General features: G+C 41.7%; 1 protein-coding gene and 1 pseudogene across 1 annotated transcript; both read right to left on the bottom strand.

Annotated features, from left to right (window-relative positions):
- Positions 1-2,912: 2,912 nt before the first annotated feature.
- Positions 2,913-4,268, bottom strand: LOC100663876 (elongation factor 1-alpha 1-like; annotated as a pseudogene).
- A 5,886-nt stretch (positions 4,269-10,154) lies between these two features.
- Positions 10,155-24,195, bottom strand: CRHBP (corticotropin releasing hormone binding protein). The gene is made up of 7 exons (XM_003407965.4): positions 22,784-24,195; positions 22,277-22,370; positions 21,834-21,991; positions 19,860-20,070; positions 17,992-18,140; positions 14,220-14,337; positions 10,155-10,837 (listed from the first exon to the last, which is right to left on the bottom strand). Exons 1-7 carry the CDS (start codon positions 22,862-22,864, stop codon positions 10,680-10,682), a joined length of 969 nt encoding a protein of 322 aa, XP_003408013.2. The 5' UTR covers positions 22,865-24,195; the 3' UTR covers positions 10,155-10,679.
- Positions 24,196-24,306: the final 111 nt, after the last annotated feature.

The following is a 24,306-nucleotide window of genomic DNA, read 5'->3' as shown; positions in this document are numbered from 1 at the left end:
AATCATTGCAAATGACCAATTACAACTGAGGCCATTCAACCTGCTTATTTGAACACACAAAGGGGTTTCTCTCTTCTGAAATACCCCACTGCACAGAGAAGAGTGTATTCAGATATAATTTTGTGTGATTATCTTATAATAGGAGCTCATTTCCACAACTCTCTGTTGGGTGTAGTTGAGCACATAAACACAGAAAAATCTTACTCATCAAACTCTTATTTTTCTTTCATGAAGGTTGTACTTTGCAGCTATTAAAATCCCAAGAAAGGAAAGTTTGAAGTTGGGAGAGATCTGGAAGACTCTTTGTCATAGAAAACTTGTACTGTGACAAATGTATTTCCTCCCTGGGGAAAAACTTCGTAACGAGCAAAGAAAAACTCATCTAGTAAGAGGCAAAATCAAATAAATAGACAAGCAGAAACATTAAGTTGCATTGATGGGCCTATTTTGCAGCCAACCTAATGAATGAATGTTTTTAACTAATACTGAAGAGAGGGCAACTCAGTTTGAGAAGACTGGTGTGATACTGACTTTTACATCATTTATTCCTAGAGTTGGGTATCTTATTCTTGAGGCCCTTGGATAGACTTCAGAGACCTGTGAACTCTCAGAAATTGTGGAGGTATTTTTGTGTATATGAGCTTTTTTTTTTTTTTTTCTGGAAGGTGAGCTATCGTTTCTGTCAGATTTTTAAAGGAGTCTAGAAATCACTGTTCTAAAATTATTTAAAGGATATGGATAAATTGGATATAGTTATATCAGTTAAAGGTTGGTGCTCATGAGATCAAACTTGTGAATTTCAGGTATTTCACTTTGGAAAACAGTCAGGTTAGGCCTGCCTGGATAGTTACAGCAATATAAGACAGGACAATTAGGGAATAGCTAAGATTTTGATTTAGACAGGCCCACGGTATGAGGTATGATAAGTAACACTTGCTGCTATAACAACAACAACAAAAATATCAGTGGCTTAACAAAATAAAAGCTTATTTCTCACTCTCACAAACTCCACTGTGGGTAATCCTGATTAACAAGCAGGCTTCCATGTAGTCATTCAGCAATTTAAGCTCCTTGCATCCTATGGCTCTGTCTTCCTATATGGCTTTGGAATCCTCCATTTGGACCTCTGCATTTAGCCAGTAGATAGAAGAGAGAGAAGGTTTGGAGGGCCACATGAGAGAAAACTCTCTACCAAGGGCAGGCATCACTTCTATCCACATTTAGTTGGAATTCAGTCACATGACCAAACCTAACTGTAAGGGAGGCTGGAAGATGTAGTCTAGCAGTATACCCAGAAGGTAAAAGAAATGGATTTTGATGAGCATATAGCGTTTCTTCCCTACCCACTAGAATGAGGTGACAGTATGAGGAAGGGGTTGGGGGCAAGGAAGACATGCCACTTTAGGTACTGGGAAAAAGTCCAATGTCATAGGCAGATGAAGGTATTCCACAGATGACAGTGGCAAAAGAGGCAGGCTTATAGGAGGTAGAAAAGCTTCCAGAGGATAGTATGGGTACACTGACATAAAAACTAAGAGCAAAAATGCTCAGAATTTCAGTCACGGAGGCAGGAGGAATTTGAGGATTCAGTTATCATCAGTAGAGCCCCAGTCACCCAACTGGTATTTAGGAAATGTGCTTGGCTGTTAACCAAAAGGTCAGCAGTTTGAACCCATCAGCAGCTCCGCAGGAGAAAAGACCTAGAGATCTGCTTCTGTAAGGATTATAGCCTAGGATACCCCGTGGAGCAGTTCTACTCTGTCCTATAAGGTCGCTATGAGTTGGAATCAACTCTATGGTACACAATAACAGGGGTGGGAGTAGGTCCTTGGATGGCACAAATGGTATACACTCATCTACTAACCAAAAAGTTGGAGGTTTGAGCCACCCTCAGCCCACAGTGGTGCCACAGAAAAAAGGCTTAAGGATATGCTCCTGTAAAGATTATAGCCAAGAGATCCCTACAGAAGAGTTCTATTCTGCAGCACACAGGGTTGCCATGAGTCGGGAGCTATCGACAGCAATGGTTCTGGTTTTGGTTTAGGGGTAAGAGGTTTGGGCAACAGCTAAGGTGAACTAAGAGTTGGGGAGATAAAAGAATTTGAATAAATGAGACCTCATAAAAATTAAAAAATTTGTTCATCAAAAGACTTTACCAAAAAGTGAAAAGATGCTGACTAGAAGAATGTCTTTGGAAACCATATATTCGACAGGAATCTACTAACCAAAATATATATAAAACTTTGACAACTTAACAGAAAGAAAAATAACCCAGTCATAAAATAGGCAAAGGCCTTGAATAGACATTTCACCAAAGAGGGCATTCAAATGTCCATCAAACACATGAAAAGATGCTCAACTTCAATAGCCATCAGAGAGATGCAAATAAAAACCACAATGAGATACCATTTCCCTTTCACTAGGACGGCTAAGGTAAACAGAAAAACAGAAAATAAAAATGTTATTGAGGACGTGGGGGAAATCGGAACCCTTATCCCTTGCTGCTGGGAGTGCAAAATGTTACAGCCATTGTGGAAAACAGTATGGTGCTGCCTCAAAAAAAAAAAAACTAAAAAAAGAACTACCATAAGCTGTTGCTGTCAAGTCAATCCCAGCTCACAGCAACCCTATAGGACAGACTAGAACTGCCCCACAGGATTTCCTAGGCATAATCTTTTTTTATTCTCATTAAACTGTGTTTTAATGAGTCTCAAAATTCTGTGACAGATTTTTGGTCAAGTTGTTTCCATTTTAAAAGTACTGATTTTAAAAGCTAATAATTTAATACTGCCACACACAAAAAAGAAATAGTCAACAAAACATTCCTTTCCTTCTGGAGGTTTTACCATGCATTGTTACCATTAACCACTCTTTTACTATTAAATTTAAATGGCAGGTGTTGTGGGTAACATTCATTTAGCCTTCCGAGCTTTCTGAGCAAATTTGGTGACCTTGCCTGCTCCAGCAGCCTTTTTGTCCACTGCCTTGATGACACCCACAGCAACTCATTGCGAATAGCAAAATGACCCAGAGAACAGTCACAGGAGTGCTCAGCCTACATGGGCTTGCCAGGAACCACGTCAATGATGGCAGCATCACTAGACTTCAAGAATTTGGGGCCATCTTCTAGCTTCTTACCAGAACAGTGATCAAACTTCTCTTTGAGCTCAGCAAACTTGCAAGAAATGCGAGCTGTGTAACAATCCAGCACAGGTGCATAGCCAGCACCGATTTGGCCTGGGTGGTTCAGCATGATCACCTGAGCAGTGAAGCCAGCTGCTGGTGGGTCATTTTTGCTGTCATTAGACTCATTGCCATAGTGAACATCTTTAACAGAGACATTCTTGATATTGAAGCCTACATTGTCCCCAGGTAGAGCTTCACTCAAAGCTTCATGGTGCCATGAACAGACTTTACTTCAGTGGTGACATTGACTGGAGCGAAGGTGACCACCATGCCTGGCTTGAGAACACTAGTCTCCACTCTGCCCACAGGGACAGTGCCAATACCACCAATTTTGTAGACATCCTGGAGAGGCAGACGCAGGGGTTTCTCATTTGGATAAGTTGGTGGTAGGATGCAATCCAGAGCTTCAGCAGCGTGGTTTCACTGGCATTGCAATCCTTTTGGGTGAATTTCCATCCCTTGAATCAAGGCATGTTAGCACTTGGCTCCAGCATGCTGTTACCCAGAAATTGGCACAAATGCTACTGTGTCTGGGCTGTAGCCAATTTTCTTAATGTAGGTGCTGACTTCCTTAACAATTTTTTCATATCTCTTCTGGCTGTAGGTTGGCTCAGTGGAATCCATTTTGTTAACACCAACAATTAGTTGTTTCCCACCCATTGTGTGAGCCAGAAGAGCATGCTCACAGGTCTGCCAATTCTTGAAGATACCAGCTTCACATTCACCAACAGCAGCAACAATCAAGACAACACAGTCGGCCTGTGATATTCCTGTAATCTTGTTTTTGATAAAGTTTCTGTGCCCTGGGGCGTCAATGATGGTCACATAATACTTGGGGTTCTCAAATTTCCACAGGGAGATATCGATGGTGATACCTTGCTCACATTCAGCTTTCAGTTTATCCAAGACCCAGGCAACTTGAAGGAGCATTTTCCCATCTCAGCAGCTTCCTTCTCAAATTTCTCAAGGGTTATTTTATCAATCCCATTGCATTTGTAGATTAGGTGACCAGTAGTGGTGGACTTGGCCGAATCTATGTGTCCAGTGACGACAAGGTTGATATGGGCCTTTTCCTTTCCCATTTTGGCTTAGACTTTGCAATAGTTTTCACCAACACCTGTGTTCTGGCAGCAAACTCATTGTGAAAAAGCGCTAGGTGTGATCATTACAGAAGCAGACTGCCACGGCTTTCTCCCATGGAGCGACTGGTGGGTTCGAACCACTGACTTTTTGTTTAGTAGGTGACTGCTTAACCACTGCACCACCAGGGCTCCTAATAGAACTACCATGTGATATGACCCAGCAATTCCACTCGTAGATATATACCTAAAAGACCTGAAAGCAGAGACTCAAACAGATACTTGTACACCATTGTTCATTGCAGCACTATTCACAATAGCCAAAAGGTGAAAGTAACCTAAATACCCATTAGTAGATGAATGGATAAACAAAATGTGATACATACATACAATGGAATACTACTCAGCCAGTAGAAGAAATGAAGCCTTTTTGTGTGTGTGTGTGTGCTTTAAGTCAAAGTTTACAAATCAGGTCAGTCTCTCATACAAAAAGTTATACACAGTTTGCTATGTACTCCTAGCTGCTCGCCTAATGAGATAGCACATTCCTCCTCTCCACCCTGTATTCCCCATTCAACCAGTTCCTGTCCGGCTCTGCCTTCTCATCTTACCTCCAGACAGGAGTTGCCCACATAGTCTCATGCATCTTCTTGAGCCAAGAAGCTCACTCCTCACCAGTATCATTATCTTATAGTCCAGTCCAATCCCTGTCAGGAGAGTTGGCTTTGGGAATGGTTCAAATCTTGGGCTAACAAAGGGTCCGGGGACCATGACCTCCAGGGTCCCTCTAGTCTCAGTCAGACCATTAAGCCTGGCTTTGTATGAGAATTTGAGATCTGCATCCCACTGTTCTGCTCCAACAGGGATTCTCTGTTGCGTTCTCTGTCAGGGCAGTGATCAGTGGTAGTCAGGCACCATCTAGTTCTTCTGGTCTCAGGCTGATGGAGCCTCTGGTTTATGTGGCCCTTTCTGTCTCCTGGGCTCTTCTTTACCATATGTCTTTGGTGTTCTAGAAGTGTAGTCTTAATACATGCTACAATATGGATGGAACTCGAAGACATTATGCTGAGTGAAATAAGTTAATCACAAAAGAGCAAATATTGTATGACCTCACTTATATACACAGAGAAGAAAAGGCAAATGTATGGGAACCAATGTTTATTAGTGCTTACCAGGGGCAGGAGGGAGGAAGAAAAGGGTGGTTAACAGTGATGGAAAAATCACATTGATTAAGGATAGGGTTTCACAGCCAATTATTTTAATTGCTATCAATAAGTTGTACACCTGTAAAAAGTTGAACTGGCAAAAGTTGTGTGCAGGTATACTTACAATGATACACACCGAAGAGCAGCTGCTGAGGCTGCTTATGTACAACCAAACACCTCATGGGATCTGGCTCCTTGGTTTGGAGGTTTAGGGTCATAATTTCATGGAACATCCCAGTCAATTAGACTAATAACGTGTTTAGCGCTTCTATTCTCCTTCCTAGTTTGTTGCATTGTGCCTGGGGTCTTAAAAGCTTGCAAGCAGCCATCCAAAGCACAATTGTTCTCTATTCACCTGGAACAACAGAGGAAGAAGGAGAGTCAGGAATAGGAGGATATGGAACTTCTGGCTAATTGCCTCCATGAACAACTACCTCCTTTGCCATGAGACCAGAAGAAATGAATGGTGCCCTCCTACCATTACTGAATTTTTTGATCAAAGATTCTATAACAGAATCCTGATCAAAAAGGGGGAAAATGCAGAACAGAATTTCAAATTCTCAAGGAATCCAGAATTTCTGGTCCCATAGAGGCTGGATGAAACCCTGAAACTTTTGTCCTGAGATAATCTTCAAACCTTAAACCAAAAATATTCCCCCAAGTCTTCTTAAAACTGAACAATAGTTTAGCTTAACTAGTAAAGAATTTCTGCCTTGAGCATTGTGCTTTTTTTATTATTATTATTTTATTTTATTGTGTTTTAGGTAAGAGTTTACAGTGAAAATTAGGTTCTCATTCAAAAATGTATACACAAATTGTTTTGTGACATTGGTTTCAATACAGCAATAGGTCAACACTCTCCCCCTTTCCCTTTCCATCCTAGGTCCTCTGTGTCCACTTTGTCCAGTTTTCTTGTCCCTTCCTGCCTTCTTGTCTTTGCATTTGGGCAGATGTTGCCCATTTGGTCTCATATACTTGAGTGAACTAAGAAACATGTTCCTCACAAGTGTTATTGTTTATTTTATAGGCATGTCTAATCTTTGGCTGAAAGGTGGACTTTGGGAGTGGCATCAGTTCTGAGTTAGCAGGGTATCCAGGGGCCATAGTCTAGGATGTTCCTCCAGTCTGTCAGACCAATAAGTCTGGTCTGTCTTTCTTTCTTTTTTTTGTGAATTTGAATTTTGTTCTACATTTTTCTACCACTCTGTCCAGGACCCTGTATTGCAGGCCCTGTCAGAGTGGTTGGTGGTGGTAGGCAGGCATCATCTAATTCTTCTGGGCTCAGGCTGGTGGAGGCTGTGGTTCATGTGGTGCACTAACCCTTTGGACTAATATTTTCCGTGTATCTTTGGCTTTCTTCATTCTCCTTTGCTCCAGACATGATGGGACTGATGGACGTATCTTAGATGGCCACTTGCAAGCTTTTAAAACCCCAGATGTTACTCACCAAAGCAGAATGTAGAACATTTCCTTTATGAACTATGTTATGCCAATTGACCTAGATGTCTCCTAGACCATGGTCCCCCAGCCCTCAACTCCAGGAACTTGGTTCCTCAAGATGTTTGAATGTTTCTAGGAAGCGTCTATGGCTTTGCCTTGGTCAAGTTGTGCTGACTTCGCCTGTATTGTGCATTGTCTTTCCCTTCACCAAAGTTAACTGTCTACTATCTAGTTAGTGATTTCCCTTCCCCACCCCTCCGCTCTCTCATAACCATCAAAGGTTTTTTTTTTTTCTGTGTGTAAACCTTTTCTTGGGTTTTTATAATAGCAGTCTCATACAATATTTGTCCTTTTGTGATTGACTTATTTCACTCAGCATGATGGCTTCCAGATTCATGCATGTTGTGAGATGTTTTGCAGATTCATCATTGTTTATCGCTGCAAGTATTTCATTGTGTGTATGCACCATAGTTTGTTTATGCATGTGCCTGTTCATGGGCACTTAGATTGTTTCCATCTTTTGACTATTGCGAACAATGCTGCAGTGCACACGGATGTGTGCATGTCTACTTGTGTGATGGCTCTTAGTTCTCTAAGATATATTCCTAGGAGTGAGATTGCTGCATTACATGGTATTTCCATTTCTAGCTTTTTAAGAAAAGCATTGCCCTCTTTTAAGATTTTTCTGTATGGGATCAAATTGACAACAGCAACTTGAAAGATTAGATAGGAACCTAAGGGGGCAGTGAGTTCATGTTAATGAAGGAGGAACAACTCAGAAGGGTGAGAAGGTTGTACGACGCGAAGAATGTAATCAATGTCACTGAATTATACATGTAGAAACTGTTGAATTGGTGTATGTTTTGGTGTGTTCTCAACAAAAACAAAAAAAAGAATAAGGGGACCTGTGGTGGCATATTTCTTAAAAGTAAGAGATAACAACAATAATAAAAACCACTACTACTACTAACACTTATGTACAAGACATAGTTCTGGGCTTTCTATATAAATACTTAACCATTTTAGTCTAGACAACAACTGAGCAGTGGAGACTTTTAAGTGACTTGCTCAAGTAAGTGGCAGTACTGAGGTTCAAACAGGTTAGGCTCCAGAATCTATGATTTTAACTATTATGGTTATGGAAGCAGTGGTCAAGAAATCAAACGAAGTATCATCTATAGTACAGTAAAAAAAAAAAAAAAATCAAATGACATATTGCGTTGGGCAAATCTGCTGCAAAAGAACTCTTTAAAGTGTTAACTGTCACTCTGAGGACTAAGGTGCACCTGACCCAAACCAGGGTATTTTTAATTGCCTCATATGCGTGCGAAAGCTGGCAAGTAAGGAAGACCAAAGAACTGATGCATTTGAATTATGGTGTTGGTGAAGAGTATCGAGTATACCACAGACTGCCAGAAGAACAAACAAATCTGTCTTGGAAGAAGTACAGCTAGAATACTCGTTAGAAGCAAGAACGGTGAGGCTTTGTCTTAAGTACTTCGGACATATCATCAGGAGGGACCAGTCTCTAGAGAAGGACATCATGCTTGGTAGAGGGTCAGAGAAAAAGAGGAAGACCCTCAATGAGATGGATTGATAAGTGGTTGCAACAAAATGGTTCAAACATATCAACAATTGCGAGGATGGCACAGGACCAGACAGTGTTTCATTCTGTTGTACACAGGGTTGCTATGAGTTGGAACTCACTCGATGGCACCTAACAACAACAAACATCTTTCTTAAAAAGTCAAATTTGGCCAATGTTTCATATAACCTTTTATTTGCTCAATGGAGGTGCCAGTGAAAACAATCTTGTAATTCTTCCCAGAGATTTTATCTGCCATTTTGTTTCCAGAAATCTGTCACATCCTTTTGGAACGAAGAATAAATCAAGGACCTCTAGTGGGGTTCACTGCAGTGGCCGTCTTTCCAAAAAATGTAAACTATGGTATAATAACAAGCTTTGAAGTTAAGTACATCTTAAGTGAGTGACCATAGAATGCCAGAGCTGGAAGGAAACTCATAGAGACCACAGTTCCACCTGTCTCAGGTATAAATAAGTGCAGAGAAACTAAGTAGCTGGCAAAATGTCCCTTAGGAATGGAAAAAAAAAAAAAATAGGTTGTCTTAATTTCCATGGTAAAATCCTTACCTCCTTACCATGAACTGTTTTCAGCATAAGGGAACTACAAGGGTTAAGAGCCAGTCACTTCTAGTGGTGATATAAGTGACTGCATTAATTCTTAGGTAGTTATTACATGCCATTGATTTGGTTTTGACTCATAGTGACGCTATGCACAACAGAACAAAACTTTGCCTGCTTCTGAGCCATCCTCTCGATCGTTGCTGTGCTTAAGCCCATCATTGTAGCCACTGAGTCAATCCACCTTGTTTTAGAGGGATTGTGAATTTAGTTTCTATAAACTGAGGAAGCTAATCTCTTATATAACTAGTCAGAAATTACATAGTCATCCCATCCATCCACCTACCCACCCAGGCATTTATTTACTCATTTGCTAAAATATTTGCTTATTCCAAAGTACCTATTGAGCCAAAACTTGTGCTAAATTCTGGGTATTTTCAGCACTTTCAATGAATATTTTTCTCTTTGCACAGTTTTCAGATTTTGATAACAAGCCAAGGATATGAGATTCCAATACAGTCCATTATAACATGACTTTATATGAAATATGTTTTGGGAATTCTGATCCGGTCATTAATGATGGCATAGTTTGCTGCTTCCATCATTAATCCTAAGTAAGGAGCTCACTTAGGAGTATTTCCTTTGTTGCTCAGAGCTTCATTTTTTTGCTGCAAAGTTTCTTTTGCATTCTATATGCTTAGTCTCAAACACGAACAAGGCTCAGGAAAGACAATAGTCAACAGCAAACTGCCTCCAATACCGGAGAAGTACCCAGATTTCATCAAAGTTGTGACCCTGAGAGTGGTAAGGTCCTTGTTGTAAAGTACATAGACTGTGTTCAAGACATGCATTCTGGGTTTTCTCAGAAGGTCATGGAAAGCTGATCCCTGTACCCTGCCAGGACCAATCAGTTAGTGTTGCTTGCACAAACACTGCAATTCTACCATCTGTTCTAAGTAATTCTAGTTCAATCGAGAGTTCTCCTAGCTCTAAGAAGTGCAAAATGGCTTAGTCCAGCATTCGGTTCTGCACCACATGACAACATTATTATCTGATGACAACAAGGGTGAAAACTACTCAGGAAGGGAAACAAAACACAATGTCAAGGGGTCAACGTTCTGAGTACATTTATTTATGTTTGTGTTTGTGAATGAGAATTTTCTCCATGCTACAAATTTTGTTAAAACAACTTGTTAGAAATCAATAATAGACACAACTATTATCTAGAACAATAAACAGAAAACAAATGCTACTACTTTAGCACACACAAGACTGATTTTTTTCTGTATAAAATTTATATGAGGGCCACTATTTTTCTTCCAGTGTGGTATTTTTCCCTTGAGATACAATATATTGCACATTGCTTTGTCTTTGTCTTACTGTTCAGGCTTGTAGCACACGAAAGAATTCTAAATATTTCTATTCTTAGTGTTTTCTACCAAATGGGTGCTTCTTTTCTGCCACATGATCATTTATATATTACAAATGAAATAGAAGCAAGGTACAAAAATTAACACAGTCATGTGGATGTGGTATGCTGGGAATACTGACTGGTATGAGCTTGTAATAAGCTGGTCATCAAAATCATATGCAATCGCCATGTAACCAGCAGCATCGGTTGATTATTCAAAGATGAGATAAACAGAACTCCCTGATACTGTTCCCATTTGGGTTTTCCAGTTCATATGGTTGTAGCAGACGATACTCAAACGTCACGCGGTTTATGTGTTTTCCACTAGAGACCATGCGTACCACGGTGTTGTCACAGCCAATTTTCACTTGGGCTATAATTGACAGGAAAAAAAAAAAGTTTCCCAGAAGGTTAGAAACCACACAGCCAAACCATTTCTGTTGACCAGCATAATTTAAGCACGATGAAAGCAAGGGAGCGTATCTTATTCCCGTGTACTCAAACCATGGTAGTTGAACCAATTACCATCAAGTTGATTCCGATTCCTGGCAGCTCCACATATGTCAGAGTAGAACTATGCTCCATAGGGTTTTCAGTGGCTGACTTTTCAGAAGCAGATCACCAGGCCTTTCTTCTGAGGTACCTCTGGGTAGACTTGAAACTCCAACCTTTCAGTTAGCAGCTGAGCACATTAACTGTTTGCACCACCTTGGGTCTCCCATTTTTAGTATAATAGATAATTGATTTCGAATAGTGAAATTGGAATCAGCCTTTCTCCCTCATGTCCAAGAATACTGTCACCTAAATAAAACTGGCTGGAACAGGGGAGAAGGTACCTCCTGGGCTTTGCCTTGTTTTTCTACCTGCAAGACTTTGTAGGTAAAGACAGATGAAGGCAGCAGTCTGCCAATCCCGTACCTTTGTTCTAGTTGAGGGTTCTCAGGGGACAGTACTGCCCTGTAGGGACAGGTTGGAAATCCATAGGGCTAGTTTTGGATTATAATATCTGGGGGTGCAACTGGCATTTAGTGGGCAAGGGCTACAGGATGGAATATCTGCTGGACATTTTTGCAGGTAAAACAAACAAACAAAAATGCTGTTTTGTTTATTGTTTTCTGAGCCTAGGTAATAACTCTGTTACACATATAAACAGAAAACATCTTTTGCATGGTTTTAGTATAGACTGAATATACTAGTTCTTGTTCTATTGTCCGCCTGTACTTTTTCTCTCATTTTTTTCCCCTATACTTCTTAAATGGCATGGCTTCTTACCTCCTTACTTATCTTAATCCAGTCTTACTCATTATCTGAATAAGAACCTGACAACTCATATATATCTACTAGTGCAGATGTACCTGAGCGGTTATATATTGACATTTATTTTATTTTGATTAAAAATTACTTTCATTCTATATCTCTGGCCTCAAGTTGGTTCCTGAGGCAAACCTTACCTGCCCTACAATATTCCTTTCTTCTATTTTAATTTTTCTCAGTCTTTTTTTTCCCCCACATTGTCTTTATAAGGCCTAAGATCTGAGAAACACTAGCACTGCCATTGTATAACAAGTACCTCACAAACATATACCTGGGTTTAAATGAAGTAATCTGGCCAGAGTCGCTGAAGTAAAAGTCAATTTGGGGATATTAGAACTATAAACCCTGTGATCATTATTTTACTACGAGCACCAGGGAGTTCGGGTCAAACCTATACCCGGAGGTCCAAATGTATTTTTCTTTAAATGATTCGGAAGGTCATTCTTTTTCTGATGTTACTCTGAACTTTAATCTATTTAACATGCCCTATTTCCTTTACTTAATGTGCATATTATTTCAAAGTATTTTGACAAGCTTCCTAAGAAAATCCAATTTAAAGGGCAGGGTTCCTAATAGTTCTTCATTGTCTGAACAGTTTAGGAAGGGCTTATCAAAAACATGGTGAAGTTTAAAATGAAGCAATGGGTCATATAATTCAAGCCTTAAAATTGTTCTGCCTTCAATTATCTAGGTAATTTTAGCCCAAAGTGGTTTGTTGGCCTCAGTCTCACAACTTTACCTAATTCGAGCCATATAATCCAAGCAGAAAAATTACTCTGGCTTCAATTATCTAAATTTTAAGGCATGAGTGGTCTTTAGTACTGTTCACCTTTTTACCCAGCTGAAATGCATCTCCTTAAAGGTGCTCTCCAGCTACCACCATGGAAAGAACTCAGTGCCTCAGAGAGTGCACCTCAGAGAGTACATGCAAAAGGCGAGAGAAACCACCTGCGCTGACAGTTTAAGCCATGGCTCAAATGTAAATTAGCATAATTTTCTAGTTTCAGCAGAGTAGGTTTTTTACCTTGATAGGAAAGTTTGCCTTGAGCCCAACCAGTAAAAAAAAACCAGTTGCCATTGAGTCAATTCTAACTCATGGGGACCCCATGTGTGTCAGAATAGAACTGGGCTCCATAGGGTTTTCAATGGCTGACTTTTTAGAAGTAGATTGCCAGGCCTTTCTTCTGAGGTACCTCTGGGTGAACTCGAACCACCAACCTTTCAGTTAGCAGCTGAGGACTTAACTCATCTGAACTTTACACAGGTATATGGGAAGGAGGAGTACTTATCACGCCTCAGTGCTTACCAGTGTATATTAATCCTATTTCAGAGGGTGTTTCATTTATTAAGTTCCCAGCATTGACTCAAAGAGACAACATAAATAATGGTGGGCAAATCTGGTATTATTTAAAACAGGGAACAGCTGACCGAAAGGACTATGTGTGGTGTACACTTTCTGATCTGTAGCTTGATTTTCTAGCTTGTTCATGATCTGTGGTGACAGGAGAGAAAGGGCTATGGCAAGAAGTAAGAGTTAACTATGAGATTAGAGATTGTTGTTTTTCCTCTTCTGCTTTATTTTTGTCTCTTTGAAAATAGTCTAACATTCCTGCATTTGAAGTGAAGATATGGGAACTGACCTTTATAGAAATGTTTCATGGAATCTTTGCCCTCCCACCTTGGACTTCATTAATCAGTTTGATCACCAGTGGGTCAGTGGTCGGTAATTCCCACTCGCCCTCACCCCACCTGAACACAATCCAACAGAGCGCTTTCCCTGGCCCGTGACAAAGATGTGGTTCTGTTTGGCATGCAGTGCTCTAAACAAGTCTTTTATCATCAGTCAGTGACCACTTTCAGACTTCAGAATTTACCTCTAAGTTGTAGCAGCCTTTGAAAGGCTGGTTAAGCTGCTAGAAATTGCAGGGGAGATTTCAGCAGTTCTGAGAATTTCTAATAAAGTTCACATCTCTACTGTATATAAAAATATTTTTATACATGTATATGTGTATGTATGCATATTTACGGAAAACTTATTTAGATATTACTTCATTATTATGCTACTGCTAATTGATACAGCTACATAAGCTTTACAGTCGTCAGACAAAATATTTAATTTCTAGAGGATAAAAGCAGGGATCCCCAAGAGGGTGGAAGGACACAGAATAGGAAAGCTTTGTCGTTTTCATAGTTTTACTTAGGGCCAACCTTGAATACACATCTTTATGACTCATACGTTCCTCTCCCAGTGTCAGATATTTGGGGAATGGATTCTATGCTATGCACAGTAGGATATAGGTGCAAATGTAAAACCCTTACACTGGCTCAAGGTACAAATTGAAGTTTTTCTGGTGAAACTTGCTTTTCAATCTATAAAAAATTTAGGATGTTCAATTTAAGGAAGTAATTTTGATAGGCACAGAAATAAAGAAACACCTCACCAGGGCCATGAAAGGGGTAGCAGAGGTCAGCCAGAGGCATCATCTTGGAAGGGTCCAATCCAGCTCCTCCCAGCAGCTCCACGAAGTCTCCTACCCCGCCACAGCCTGCTGAGGATTTCTAAAAGAACAAAGCAGCAGAAAAAGACATTTAGACGAGTTATGAAAGTCAAATCATCCGGCCAACGGCCGGCTTAGAGAATTTACTCAGTCAGCGCCAGGCACCCTGCCAGTGCCATTTAATTTCTCATCCAGGATCCCAGAAACTAAAAGACATTTAAAAGGAAAAAAAAAAACTCATAAGAATTGCTTTCCTAGATCGATTGAGTAATCATTTTTTTAAATGTGTCTGCACGTTTTCTTTTTTTAAGTTTGAAAACTGGGATGATGGAACAGGCGTCTGTAAACTCCATAGCAGGCATATGAAAATGGAACTGGAAAATGCTTTGCTTGCCAAATCATTTGGCCATATGTACGGAATTATTTGAATTCCTTAATGTAGATAGCCAGGGTTAAAGGAAGTCAAATATCTGCATTTTCTAAATAAGACTTTCACATCAGTTTTTTCTTCAACTCACCTCTTTTCTTTATGAAGGACGTTTTACGCTATTAGGACACAATATTTCTACTGGTAAGAACTTAGATCAGTTATAGAAATATTAAAGAGAGATTCCTAATTTGGGGCCTAAGTGAGCCAGAATTTCCATGATCTCTTTGTCAACTAAAACAAATTTATTTCAAGCTACTCAAAGGAAGAATCGATTCTAAGACTTGGTGACCCACTGTACCCACCTTTTTCTGCTTCTCTTCATCTTTCCACATTGTCTCATCCATCCATAGCAATTCCTTGTGCGTCATTTTCCCACACAAACAAAGCAACCGCTTTCAGTCTCAAATGTTGCACTTTGGGCCTCCCATCTTTTGTGATCAGAGCTGGCCTCATGGGTGTGTGGCTGCAGCACCTGTGCCCGTGCCCAGGCTTAGAAAGGCCCCGTGCTTGGTTTGATGCTCTCCTGTCACTGTCTTGAGATTCTTAATTTTTTAACTAAGGCGCCTTGTGCTTTCATTTTGTGCTTTGCCCCACAAATTGCATAGCCAGTCCTGCCTGGAATCCCCTTCTCCACTGAGGCATACTCATTAAGAGATCCAGTGGAGGGTGGCAAGGTGCTCAGAAGTTAACCAGATAGTCCCTGACATGCAGGAACCAAAATCTAAGTTAGAGAACTTTAAGCACACACATGCATGCACACACATGCATACACAAACACACACATTCAAACATTTAGAACACTGAAATGCAATTGGAACGAAACAACAAGTTAGAAAATAATGTAATAGCAACTGTTTGGCCAATGAAGGGAGGCAGGTAGGACTGCATATTTTTAAATTAAAGGGTCTGCCATGTGCTGGAGTCTATGCTCACGTGCTTTCCGTGTAATTTCATCAAATGAATAAACAGAAGTTTAATTAGCCCCACTGTGTACAGGACTTCATGTCCTTGTATGGAGAGCTTAATAAGTTATTTAGGGGTGAAGGAAAAAAAAACAAAGCTTAATCATCTTTCCCTTGAGTAGATGATGTTCAGGGGGAATATCTCTTAAGACTAAACTTTCTACTTGACTCCATAGGTTCCAAATTTTGGCTGGCAGTGAAGGGAAGGAAACAGACTTGGCAGAGAAAAATGGGAAATAAGGAAATTGGGAAGAAGTGGAAGCTAAAATGAGGAGAACAAAACAAAGAAGTTGGAGGCACCTAATCCTTGGCATACAGTGACTTTTCTCTCTGCTTCCCAAACCTCTCAGCTGTTCTTAAACACAAGGCAAAAGTTGTGTTGGGGTCTCTCGGAGGTTCAGTTCTTCAACAGCAATCCTCTGGATTTTTTTGTTGAGGTTCTACCTCCCTGGAATATGCCGCTATCATCTCTTGGCTAGACTATGACATTGGCCTCCTAAGTGGACTCCTTGACCACTCTTGTCCTATGGCCCATTTACCAGGTGGGAGCCAGAATGATATTATAGTGTAAATGAGACCATGTTGCCTACCTGCCTAAACCTTCAGTGGCTTCCCACTGCTCTTAGGATAAACTCAAACTCTTTAATATGGTCTGCAGGGTCTCCATGACCTGGCCCCGTCCATCTCCCTGGTGTTACTATCTCATACCACTCCCCCTCTACCTCTTCCTTCTCTCCGCTTCTGGAACACAGCAAGCCCATTGCTGTGTCTGAGCCTCTGCACTACTGTCCCCTTTGTTTCCTGCTCTTCCCATGGCTTCTGGGTCCTTCTTGCCTATTGCTCAGATCTCACTTGAAATGCCTCCTTCTCGGAAACATCTCAAGTAGCTCCCCATCTCTCCCTCTACTCCCTGGTCCCTAATCAATGTCTATCACACCACTCTGCCTCAGGTTCTGTATAGCACTTATTGCTACTTGAAATACTGTATCATTTTGCTGTCTTCTCCCTCTAGAATGTAGGTTCCCTGTGAGTAGGACTTGTTTCGTTTATTGATAATTTCCAGCCTCTAGAATAGTGCCTTGCATATGGTTGTTGTTGTTAGGTGCTGTCGAGTCGGTTCCAACTCATAGCGACCCTATAGGACAGAGTAGAACTGCCCCATGGAGTTTCCAAGGAGAGGCTGGTGGATTTGAACTGCCGATCTTCTGGTTAGCAGCTGAGCTCGCTGTTAACCACTATGCTACCAGGGCTCCTTGCACATGGTAAGCACTCAAAAATATTTTGTAAAGGAATACTAGAACACCATAGATGCTAAATTCATAAAAGGAAAAATACCAAGGTTACTTGCTATAGCGAAGAATAACTTAAAACGCTGCTCTCCCAATCTGCTTTCACACTTATACAGCTGTACTGAAGACACCTGTTTACACCTTGTCCTTACCAAAGGGTTATTCTTCCATTAAGGCCCAACTAAAAAGGCAGACACCTGCCCACGAATTCAGGGCTTTAAAGAAAATGGATATATTCCTTTTCTCAGTCCTGCTCCAATTTATTTGTTTTTCACTGAATTCTGTCTGAGTAGGAGCCATAACTGTCTTTGATGTTAACAAGTGCCTGGGCTTTCTTAACCTAGGCTTATGAAAAAGCAAAAGGAAATGAGGACGACTTAGAGGGAAGAAGCTAACAGTGCAAGGAAATGTGGTTAGGCCCAGTGTTAACTTTAAAGTCATGGGAGGACAAGTTGATAGGGATCCTCGGTTAATATTTTTGATACAAAATGTATTGAATTAAATGGAATGTAAAAATAGTTCTGAAAAGTTTACTGTATTCTGCAATATAAAAATCCAGTTCCGCACTTTATGCTACACTAAGCATTCCTTCATAGCACAGTTCAATGAGAGAGATACTTCCTTCATGTCAAAAGAAAATTCCAATAATCAGAAAAACAGCTGTGTAGATGACTCATCCTAGGTTCCGCTAGGAGAGAATTTTTGTAAAAGAGGCAGGCACAAGAGAATTCAATTGTAATTATATACCACAACTTTACCAGTTGAAAACATTTTACATCACAAGAAAATATTCAGAGAGTCAGATGGGGCACCTGAGTATGTGACGTGCACCATAACTGAAATAGAAGAGGCAGGGAGGTTGATTAAGAGCAGGGAAGGCAAGTATGGGAGATTTAATAGCCAGTCAGAGGTGGGATGATTGATGAACACAACTGATCCAACCTGCTGATGTCCCGGTTCATTGTGTATGATCAAATTTGCTCTGATAGAGCCGGGGTCTTAGGAAATGATTCAGAAGCAAATAGGTAACTCACCTTTAACTGAAGACCATTTAAATGTCCCAGGGTGAGATCAGATATTTTTATTGCCACGGGATAAATTATGGAGAAGCTGCAGTTGCGATGCTGATGTGGGACTACCAGGGTAAACCTTCCATTTGGGGTCTGGGAGATGACATTGCAGGCTTTGTAGGGGAAAACAAAAAACAAAAACATACCACATTTGTATTACTTCATATGCTGGGTTTTTATTTATAGAAACTCATTCTATCTTTTTTCTAGGCTCTTCATTATGGCCTAGGACCTGTGCCCAGGAAGACAGTATATATCACAAAGGCAATCTGGAGACAAAGAGTTGGGGAATAAAAATCATCAATGACGTGGACATTGTCAGGAGGCTTGAACTGACAAAGGGGCTTCTAATCTCAGGGGGTTACCTTGTTTATAACAATGACAAAACAGAAATCAATACCCAAACAAACAATACTATCTGGAAGTAGTTCTAGGAGTACTTCCATAAGTAGGGTTCTGGCCCAAGCTGGGGGGTCTGAAAGAACTGAGGCCTCAAGGTGAAGCCAGAACTCAAAAGCTGTCTGTCTGAAGCCTTCATGCATCAGATCAAGAGCCATAATGTTAGTCTTTAATATAATACATGAATAATAAAACAGTCACAGGTTAGGCTGAGGAAGATTAGAGAGACAGCAGGCTTATGTCTGACAGAAAAATAGTTGCTAGGTATTAAATGATAAGTTGACTAAAAGGTAAAGTTTTAATATTTAATGTATTCCCAGGAATTTCTGAAATTTTTTGTTTTATGCCTCCAACTTAGGTTTAGAGTATGATTCTTCCAGCTATGAAACTAGAAGCTGCAGAATTTGTACTTTTTTTTTTTTTTTGCCAGTTATGGGGACATAGGTTTTCTGATTGATCAGAACAGGTCAGAACTGCCTCTTGCTGCCTTTCTATATTTTTAATTACACTTAATTTCAAGAAGAACTAAAATTTCTAAATGATTATAGAAGCTTTCTGAATTTAAGCCAAACAAAATATAAAAGAAACAATTCATTTTTTCCTCTAGGATTATTTTGCTCCAGGGCTCTGAAATAGCCTTTTCTGGGAGGCTTCTTTCAAAAAAAAAATTTTTTTTTTAAATAAAAATCTGAAGATTAGTCAGTCCGTTATTCTTGGGCAAATTAGGCTCCATTCTTCAACCACATAATATTGTTAATGTTAACATTATATACAACCTAGGATGAACGTTTTAGCTTTTTATTTTTTAAAGAATTTTGTCTTGATGAGAAGAAAACAAGCAGACAAACAAACTCATTTTGATTAAAAAATGCGGTTAGGCCTAACCTAAAAAAACCTGTGCCGTCGAGTCAATTCCCACTAGGCTGTTCAGTTTTACAGGGTAATTAGAGTGGTAGGCTCAGAATCGGGGCAATCTCTGGTCCAACCCTGTGTCCAGGGAATGAAGTCTGTGTACCATATCCCAGACAGACAGCCTTTCAGCTTTTGCCTAAATAGCCCTAGCACTGCTAGTTCCTGTCTTATCCCTCTTATCCCTCAGCTTAGCCTGCATAAATGTAATGACTTGGAGGGATCAGTTGGTCACTGAACGCATTATAGTACCTTAGGAGATCAGAACAAGACGTTGGGGGAAAAAACAGAATTTTAGCTGCTGTAATGTGTAGCACACAACTTAGCCTGGGAATAAATTAAAAACTGGGATTTGATTTTCATGATAATGAATAGAAAAATATCTTTTAGGTCATTTCTAATTACAAAAGAATTCCCATTTAAATCATTCTTCAGCTCAAATTTCTTAAGTCTATGCAATGATACTAAGCAGGCTTGACCCTCAAAGTCTTGCTTTTCGACTGAGAAGACAGGGGCCCACTTACGGAAGAGGTTAGGATCAGTCTTTATGGTTAATGTGAATCCATTTCCTGGTTCCTGGACTCGAAAGAAGATCATGGCCACGTTCTGGGAGGATCTGACGCTCCTTCGGCTAAGACCATTCTCACAGTAATCTATGTACCGCTCAGTCATGGGGAGAGGATGATCCTGGGAACTGGGGAACTTCTCCCCCTTGAGAATCCAACCATCAAATACCTTCCAACAACAACAAGAAAAACAAGCAATCATTTCTATCAGCTGCTGATATCATGGGTGTGTTGAAAGAGGGGAAAAAGTTATCCAGCAATGGACGTTCAGTCATAAGTGAGGAACTGACACCTACACTCCCCGCCTGCTTGCTTCTGACTTGTATGTATTTTGACTGTGAAGATTGTTTCACAAGTAATATGTTAATTTTTTCTTTATACTCCTCAAAGTACATATAGCTTTAAATAAAAGTACATAACTTTACTATACAGGCATTACCGGGTTACGAACAAGATCTGGTCCTAGGTGTGTCTTTAAGTAAAACTTGTAGGTAGGTCAGAACAGGTGCATATGGCTCTTATTCAGACTTACTTCAGTGCAAGAACAGGCTCCGAGCCTTTTCAAGGATTTAAAAGCCGCACCTGCAGCAAGCGCAGGTGATTGCGATGAAGAAGAGGGGTTGTTCAATTGTTTCAAAATGAGGGCAAATTTATATAACATGAAAGTGTAAGTCAGTCAGGTGTTTGTGGATATTAGGAACTCAGGGACTTACTATATACATTTTTATCCTGGTCACTTTTTGCCATCCCACCTTCTGAAGAATTCTACAAAAGCATGACTTAACTTTCACTCCTCTCTTTACTCCCGGAAATGTAAACCACAAAATACCTCAAAAATAGCAAAAGAAAAAAAACTGAAGCAGCAACTTGACATGGTAATGGCTATATACACCGATTTTCCTCACTTTAAACTATTATCATGTATTACTTTAAAATATCAATAACTTGCTTCAACACTCAAGACAATGAAGGCTGGTAAGCCACTTAAAGACTGTTTTCCTTGTTAACATTTACATTTGGACAAAGGATTGGTTTTACTCTCAAAATCACCACAGGTGGGCAGGATCTCAGTTTAATGAGTCCATCCCAGCCCATATTAGCAAAATTACTAACAACCCAATTACGAATCACTTCACCAGACCATTCCCCTTCTAATGTGTTTGACAGGTTAAAAAAAAAAATTTCACATTGGATGTTTTATCATGATTATTTTAATTGGGCAATAGAACTCTACCAGCCATTCTAAGCTGACCTGTGAGACTTAAGGGGAATATCTGGAAGTTCAAGTGGGGATATTGTGAGGTTGGGGGCCTTATCATCCCCTCCCACCTGGCTCAGATTAGTTTCTCTCTCAGCAGCCAGTGCTCTACTGCTCCCAAACCTAGCCGCCCTGGCATTGAAAACAGACTGTGAGCCTTGAACAGCTCGGCTGAGAGAGGAACTAGCAGGAGAGGGGCAGGCAGATCTCAGTCGGGTGTGGCTGGCTTCTACCTAGGACCGGCCGGCTTCGGAGCGCCAGTTCCAGTTACGTGTTTTCATATTGTTGTTTTCATTTATCGTGCACCCTAGGTTGCACCACAGCGTTTCGTATAGCGAGTTCAAGTTATTTGGGAGCGCCCAGGTCCCTGAGAGCGCACTGACCAAACCAAAAACCAAAGCCACTGCCATTGAGTCGATTCCGACTCATAGCAACCCTATCGTTATTTAAATCTCTGCGGCGTCCAAGGCACCTGACCCTGCTGGGTGTGGGACAGGGTCTCGGGGTTGGGAGCGACCTGGGGGTGCCTCTCAGACTCGGGCACTGACGCGGTGTTTAATGAAGAGTTACCACCCGTGCCCCACGCTCGGCAGCCCCACGTTGGGCGCAGCGTCCCAGCCCATCGCACCCTCCCGTGTCCCCTCGGCTGGGGCTGCGCGGCGGGCGCGCCTCACCTTCAGGAAGTCCCCGCCCTGACAGTCGATGGAGACCAGGTCGTAGTGGATAGTGATGAACTCCTCTGGCTCGCCAATGAAGAAGGCGGCGCAGTGCAGCTGCGGCTGGTTGGCGGTGAAGGTAAACTGGCCCTGGAGGCTCAGCATGTCCACGCACCCTGGGGGGAAGGCGGCGGGGCCAGTGGGTCTTGGGGTTGCAGCCACCGCGCGCCCTGTGTTCTGGCTCGACAGTACCCCGCGCCCCGACTCCCAGCCCCGGGCGCGTCACTCCCTCTCTCCCCTAGCGCGCCTCAGCGGACCGATCTCTAGCCGGGGAACTGCGCCCCGGCCGGTGCTGGCCATCCCTTTCTCCGTGGCGTCCCGAGCCAGCAATCTCCGCGCATAGTCACAGCCTCCCCGCCTTCCTCCCGCCCGCGGACTCAGGCCGGGCGGCGGAAACTCACGCAGAGCGCGGCGGTACAGCTGCTCCCCCGCCAGCTCCCGCTTCAGGTTGGCGCTGAAGAGCAGGAAAGGGTCGTAGTCAGCCGCTTCCCGCAACTGGAAAGAAAAACGCGTCAGTCCGGAAAAGTTCAAGGAGTGGGAAAGAAAAGGACCCAGAGGAGCGGCACCCTCCCTGTCCTGCAAGAAAAAATAATAAAGAGAGGGGATCAAGGTCCTCCCGGGTCAGGAGAAGCCCGGGAGGTCTTAGATCCTTTCTGTCAGGCCAGGGTATCCAGCTGCCGGGCGCAGGCAGGCAAGCGCCAGAGGAAGGCTGGCAGGGATATGCTCAAAGACAGCAAGGAAGACCAGTCTAGGGGAAACAGGGAAACTAGGGGGCCAGCAGGCAGGGAAGAAAGAGCTAAGACCAACAGAGGCTGAGAAAAGAGGTCCAGCAGAGGCAGCCAGCCCATTGCCCATGGCAGAACACTTATGCAAGGAAGATGCGATGGGTCATTGTAGGAGTAGCTCACCTCCAGGGACCGACTATCCCCTCTTGGAGCCATCAGGAAGATCAGAATGAAGTGACACTGAAGTTTGAAGGTAGATGACATGCTGGCCTTGCCTCTGCAGCTGGTGTGCTCTGCTCCCGATGTCTAGGGGTTTCCTTCCCACACCTTCGGCTAGGCTGAGAGCTGGAAGCTGGTAGGGTCCCTTGGCTGGGTCTCTTTATAGTGCAGTGGGGAGGGGAGGCTCTCTGGCCCTCAGCTGAGCGGAGCTCAGTAACCATGGGTTACCCTGTCTCAGTGACAATGTGCGTGGTGATGACGAGGGTCCAGCTCTCAGCCACAAATTTTCAGCGTGGTCCAGCATTTTTCACCAAGAATGATTTCAGTCACTATAACTTGGTGAACAAAAACGTGGGAGAAAGAAAGAGAGAAGGACAAAGAAGGAAGGGAGCATTTTACTTGGCCTCCCTAACGATGCATTCCACTCTCCTGTGGACATTGGGCTAAAGTGGTAGCAGATGGGATTTTTGGTTTTGGAAAGCAAAGTGACAAAGTTACACACATGCATAACATATCCAAACACATATAACTTTATTGTACAGCCTTGTCCCATAATCTTGAATGGAATCATTCAGGAAATTGTCAGAGAATATAGTACTCATTCAACTGCCTGTGCCTCTCAAGAAACTGGAAGTGTTTTTGGGCTCCAAAGAGAAGCTGAACAAGGGCTGCAAGTCTGATTTTACGGAATTTTGCAGTGTTGCAGTTCAAACTTTTTTTTTTCTGTTCCTAAATCTTTGCTTTAGCCTGGTCGACATTTCTTACAAGCATTTCCTTAATGGAAAGCTACCTCTCTGGTCTTTGGACTGCTGGGCTTTAGCTGAGCCCTGACACATAGCCTGAAGTTTACAGGATGTACACTCTCCTGGGCCAGGTAATTACAGCCACTACCTTAGCCTTTGCCCTAATCACTGAGAGATGAAGCCATTCCATTTCACCCCCTTATCTACCTGGATTACTTAAACACTCTTGTAGAAAGAATTGCTGAGAAGCTTTATTATAACTGCTAAAATTTATTAGGCTAAACAAATGAATTTTTTTGCTGTTGTTGCTAGTTGCCATCCAGCCGATTCTGACTCCTGGTGACTCCACGTGTGCAGAGTGTAACTGCTCCATAGGTTTTCAAGGCTGTGACCTTTTGGAAGCAGATTGCCAGGCCTGTTTTCTGAGGCAATTTTGAGTGGGTTTGAACCACCAACCTTTTGGCTAGTAGTGGAGTGCTTAACCATTTATGCCACCTAGGGCTCTATAAACCAATGACTTAGGGATCCAGAAATAAGTTACTAAGTATAAACTTTGCTGATTAGAAGAGAAGAAAATTGCTTCTCTTTTATATCCAAAATTGTGGAAAATATGGGAATACTCCACTTTTTGGCTTTCCCACCCCTTTCCTATCTACTCTGTAAGCAAGGCAACTGCAGATTCTAAAACTTTCTTGTTATTTTACCTTTGCCTGACAGAAAACAGTTACTATCTATAGCTTTTTT

The sequence above is a fragment of the Loxodonta africana genome, chromosome 2 (assembly GCF_030014295.1).
Source record: "Loxodonta africana isolate mLoxAfr1 chromosome 2, mLoxAfr1.hap2, whole genome shotgun sequence".
Classification (NCBI taxonomy): Eukaryota; Metazoa; Chordata; class Mammalia; order Proboscidea; family Elephantidae; genus Loxodonta; species Loxodonta africana.
This window is presented reverse-complemented; position numbering and strand designations above follow the sequence as displayed.

Bases quoted from the DNA above. Each gene is read 5' to 3' on its own strand.
- CRHBP (XM_003407965.4), bottom strand. From the start codon at position 22,864: ATGTCATCTACCTTCAAACTTCAGTGTCACTTCATTCTGATCTTCCTG. The intron at 21,992-22,276 runs GTGAGTTTCCGC...CCTTCCCCCCAG, and splicing joins GCTGTACCGCCGCGCTCTGC to GGTGCGTGGACATGCTGAGC. The intron at 10,838-14,219 runs GTGAGGTGTTTC...TGTCAATTATAG, and splicing joins CTACCCCTTTCATGGCCCTG to CCCAAGTGAAAATTGGCTGT.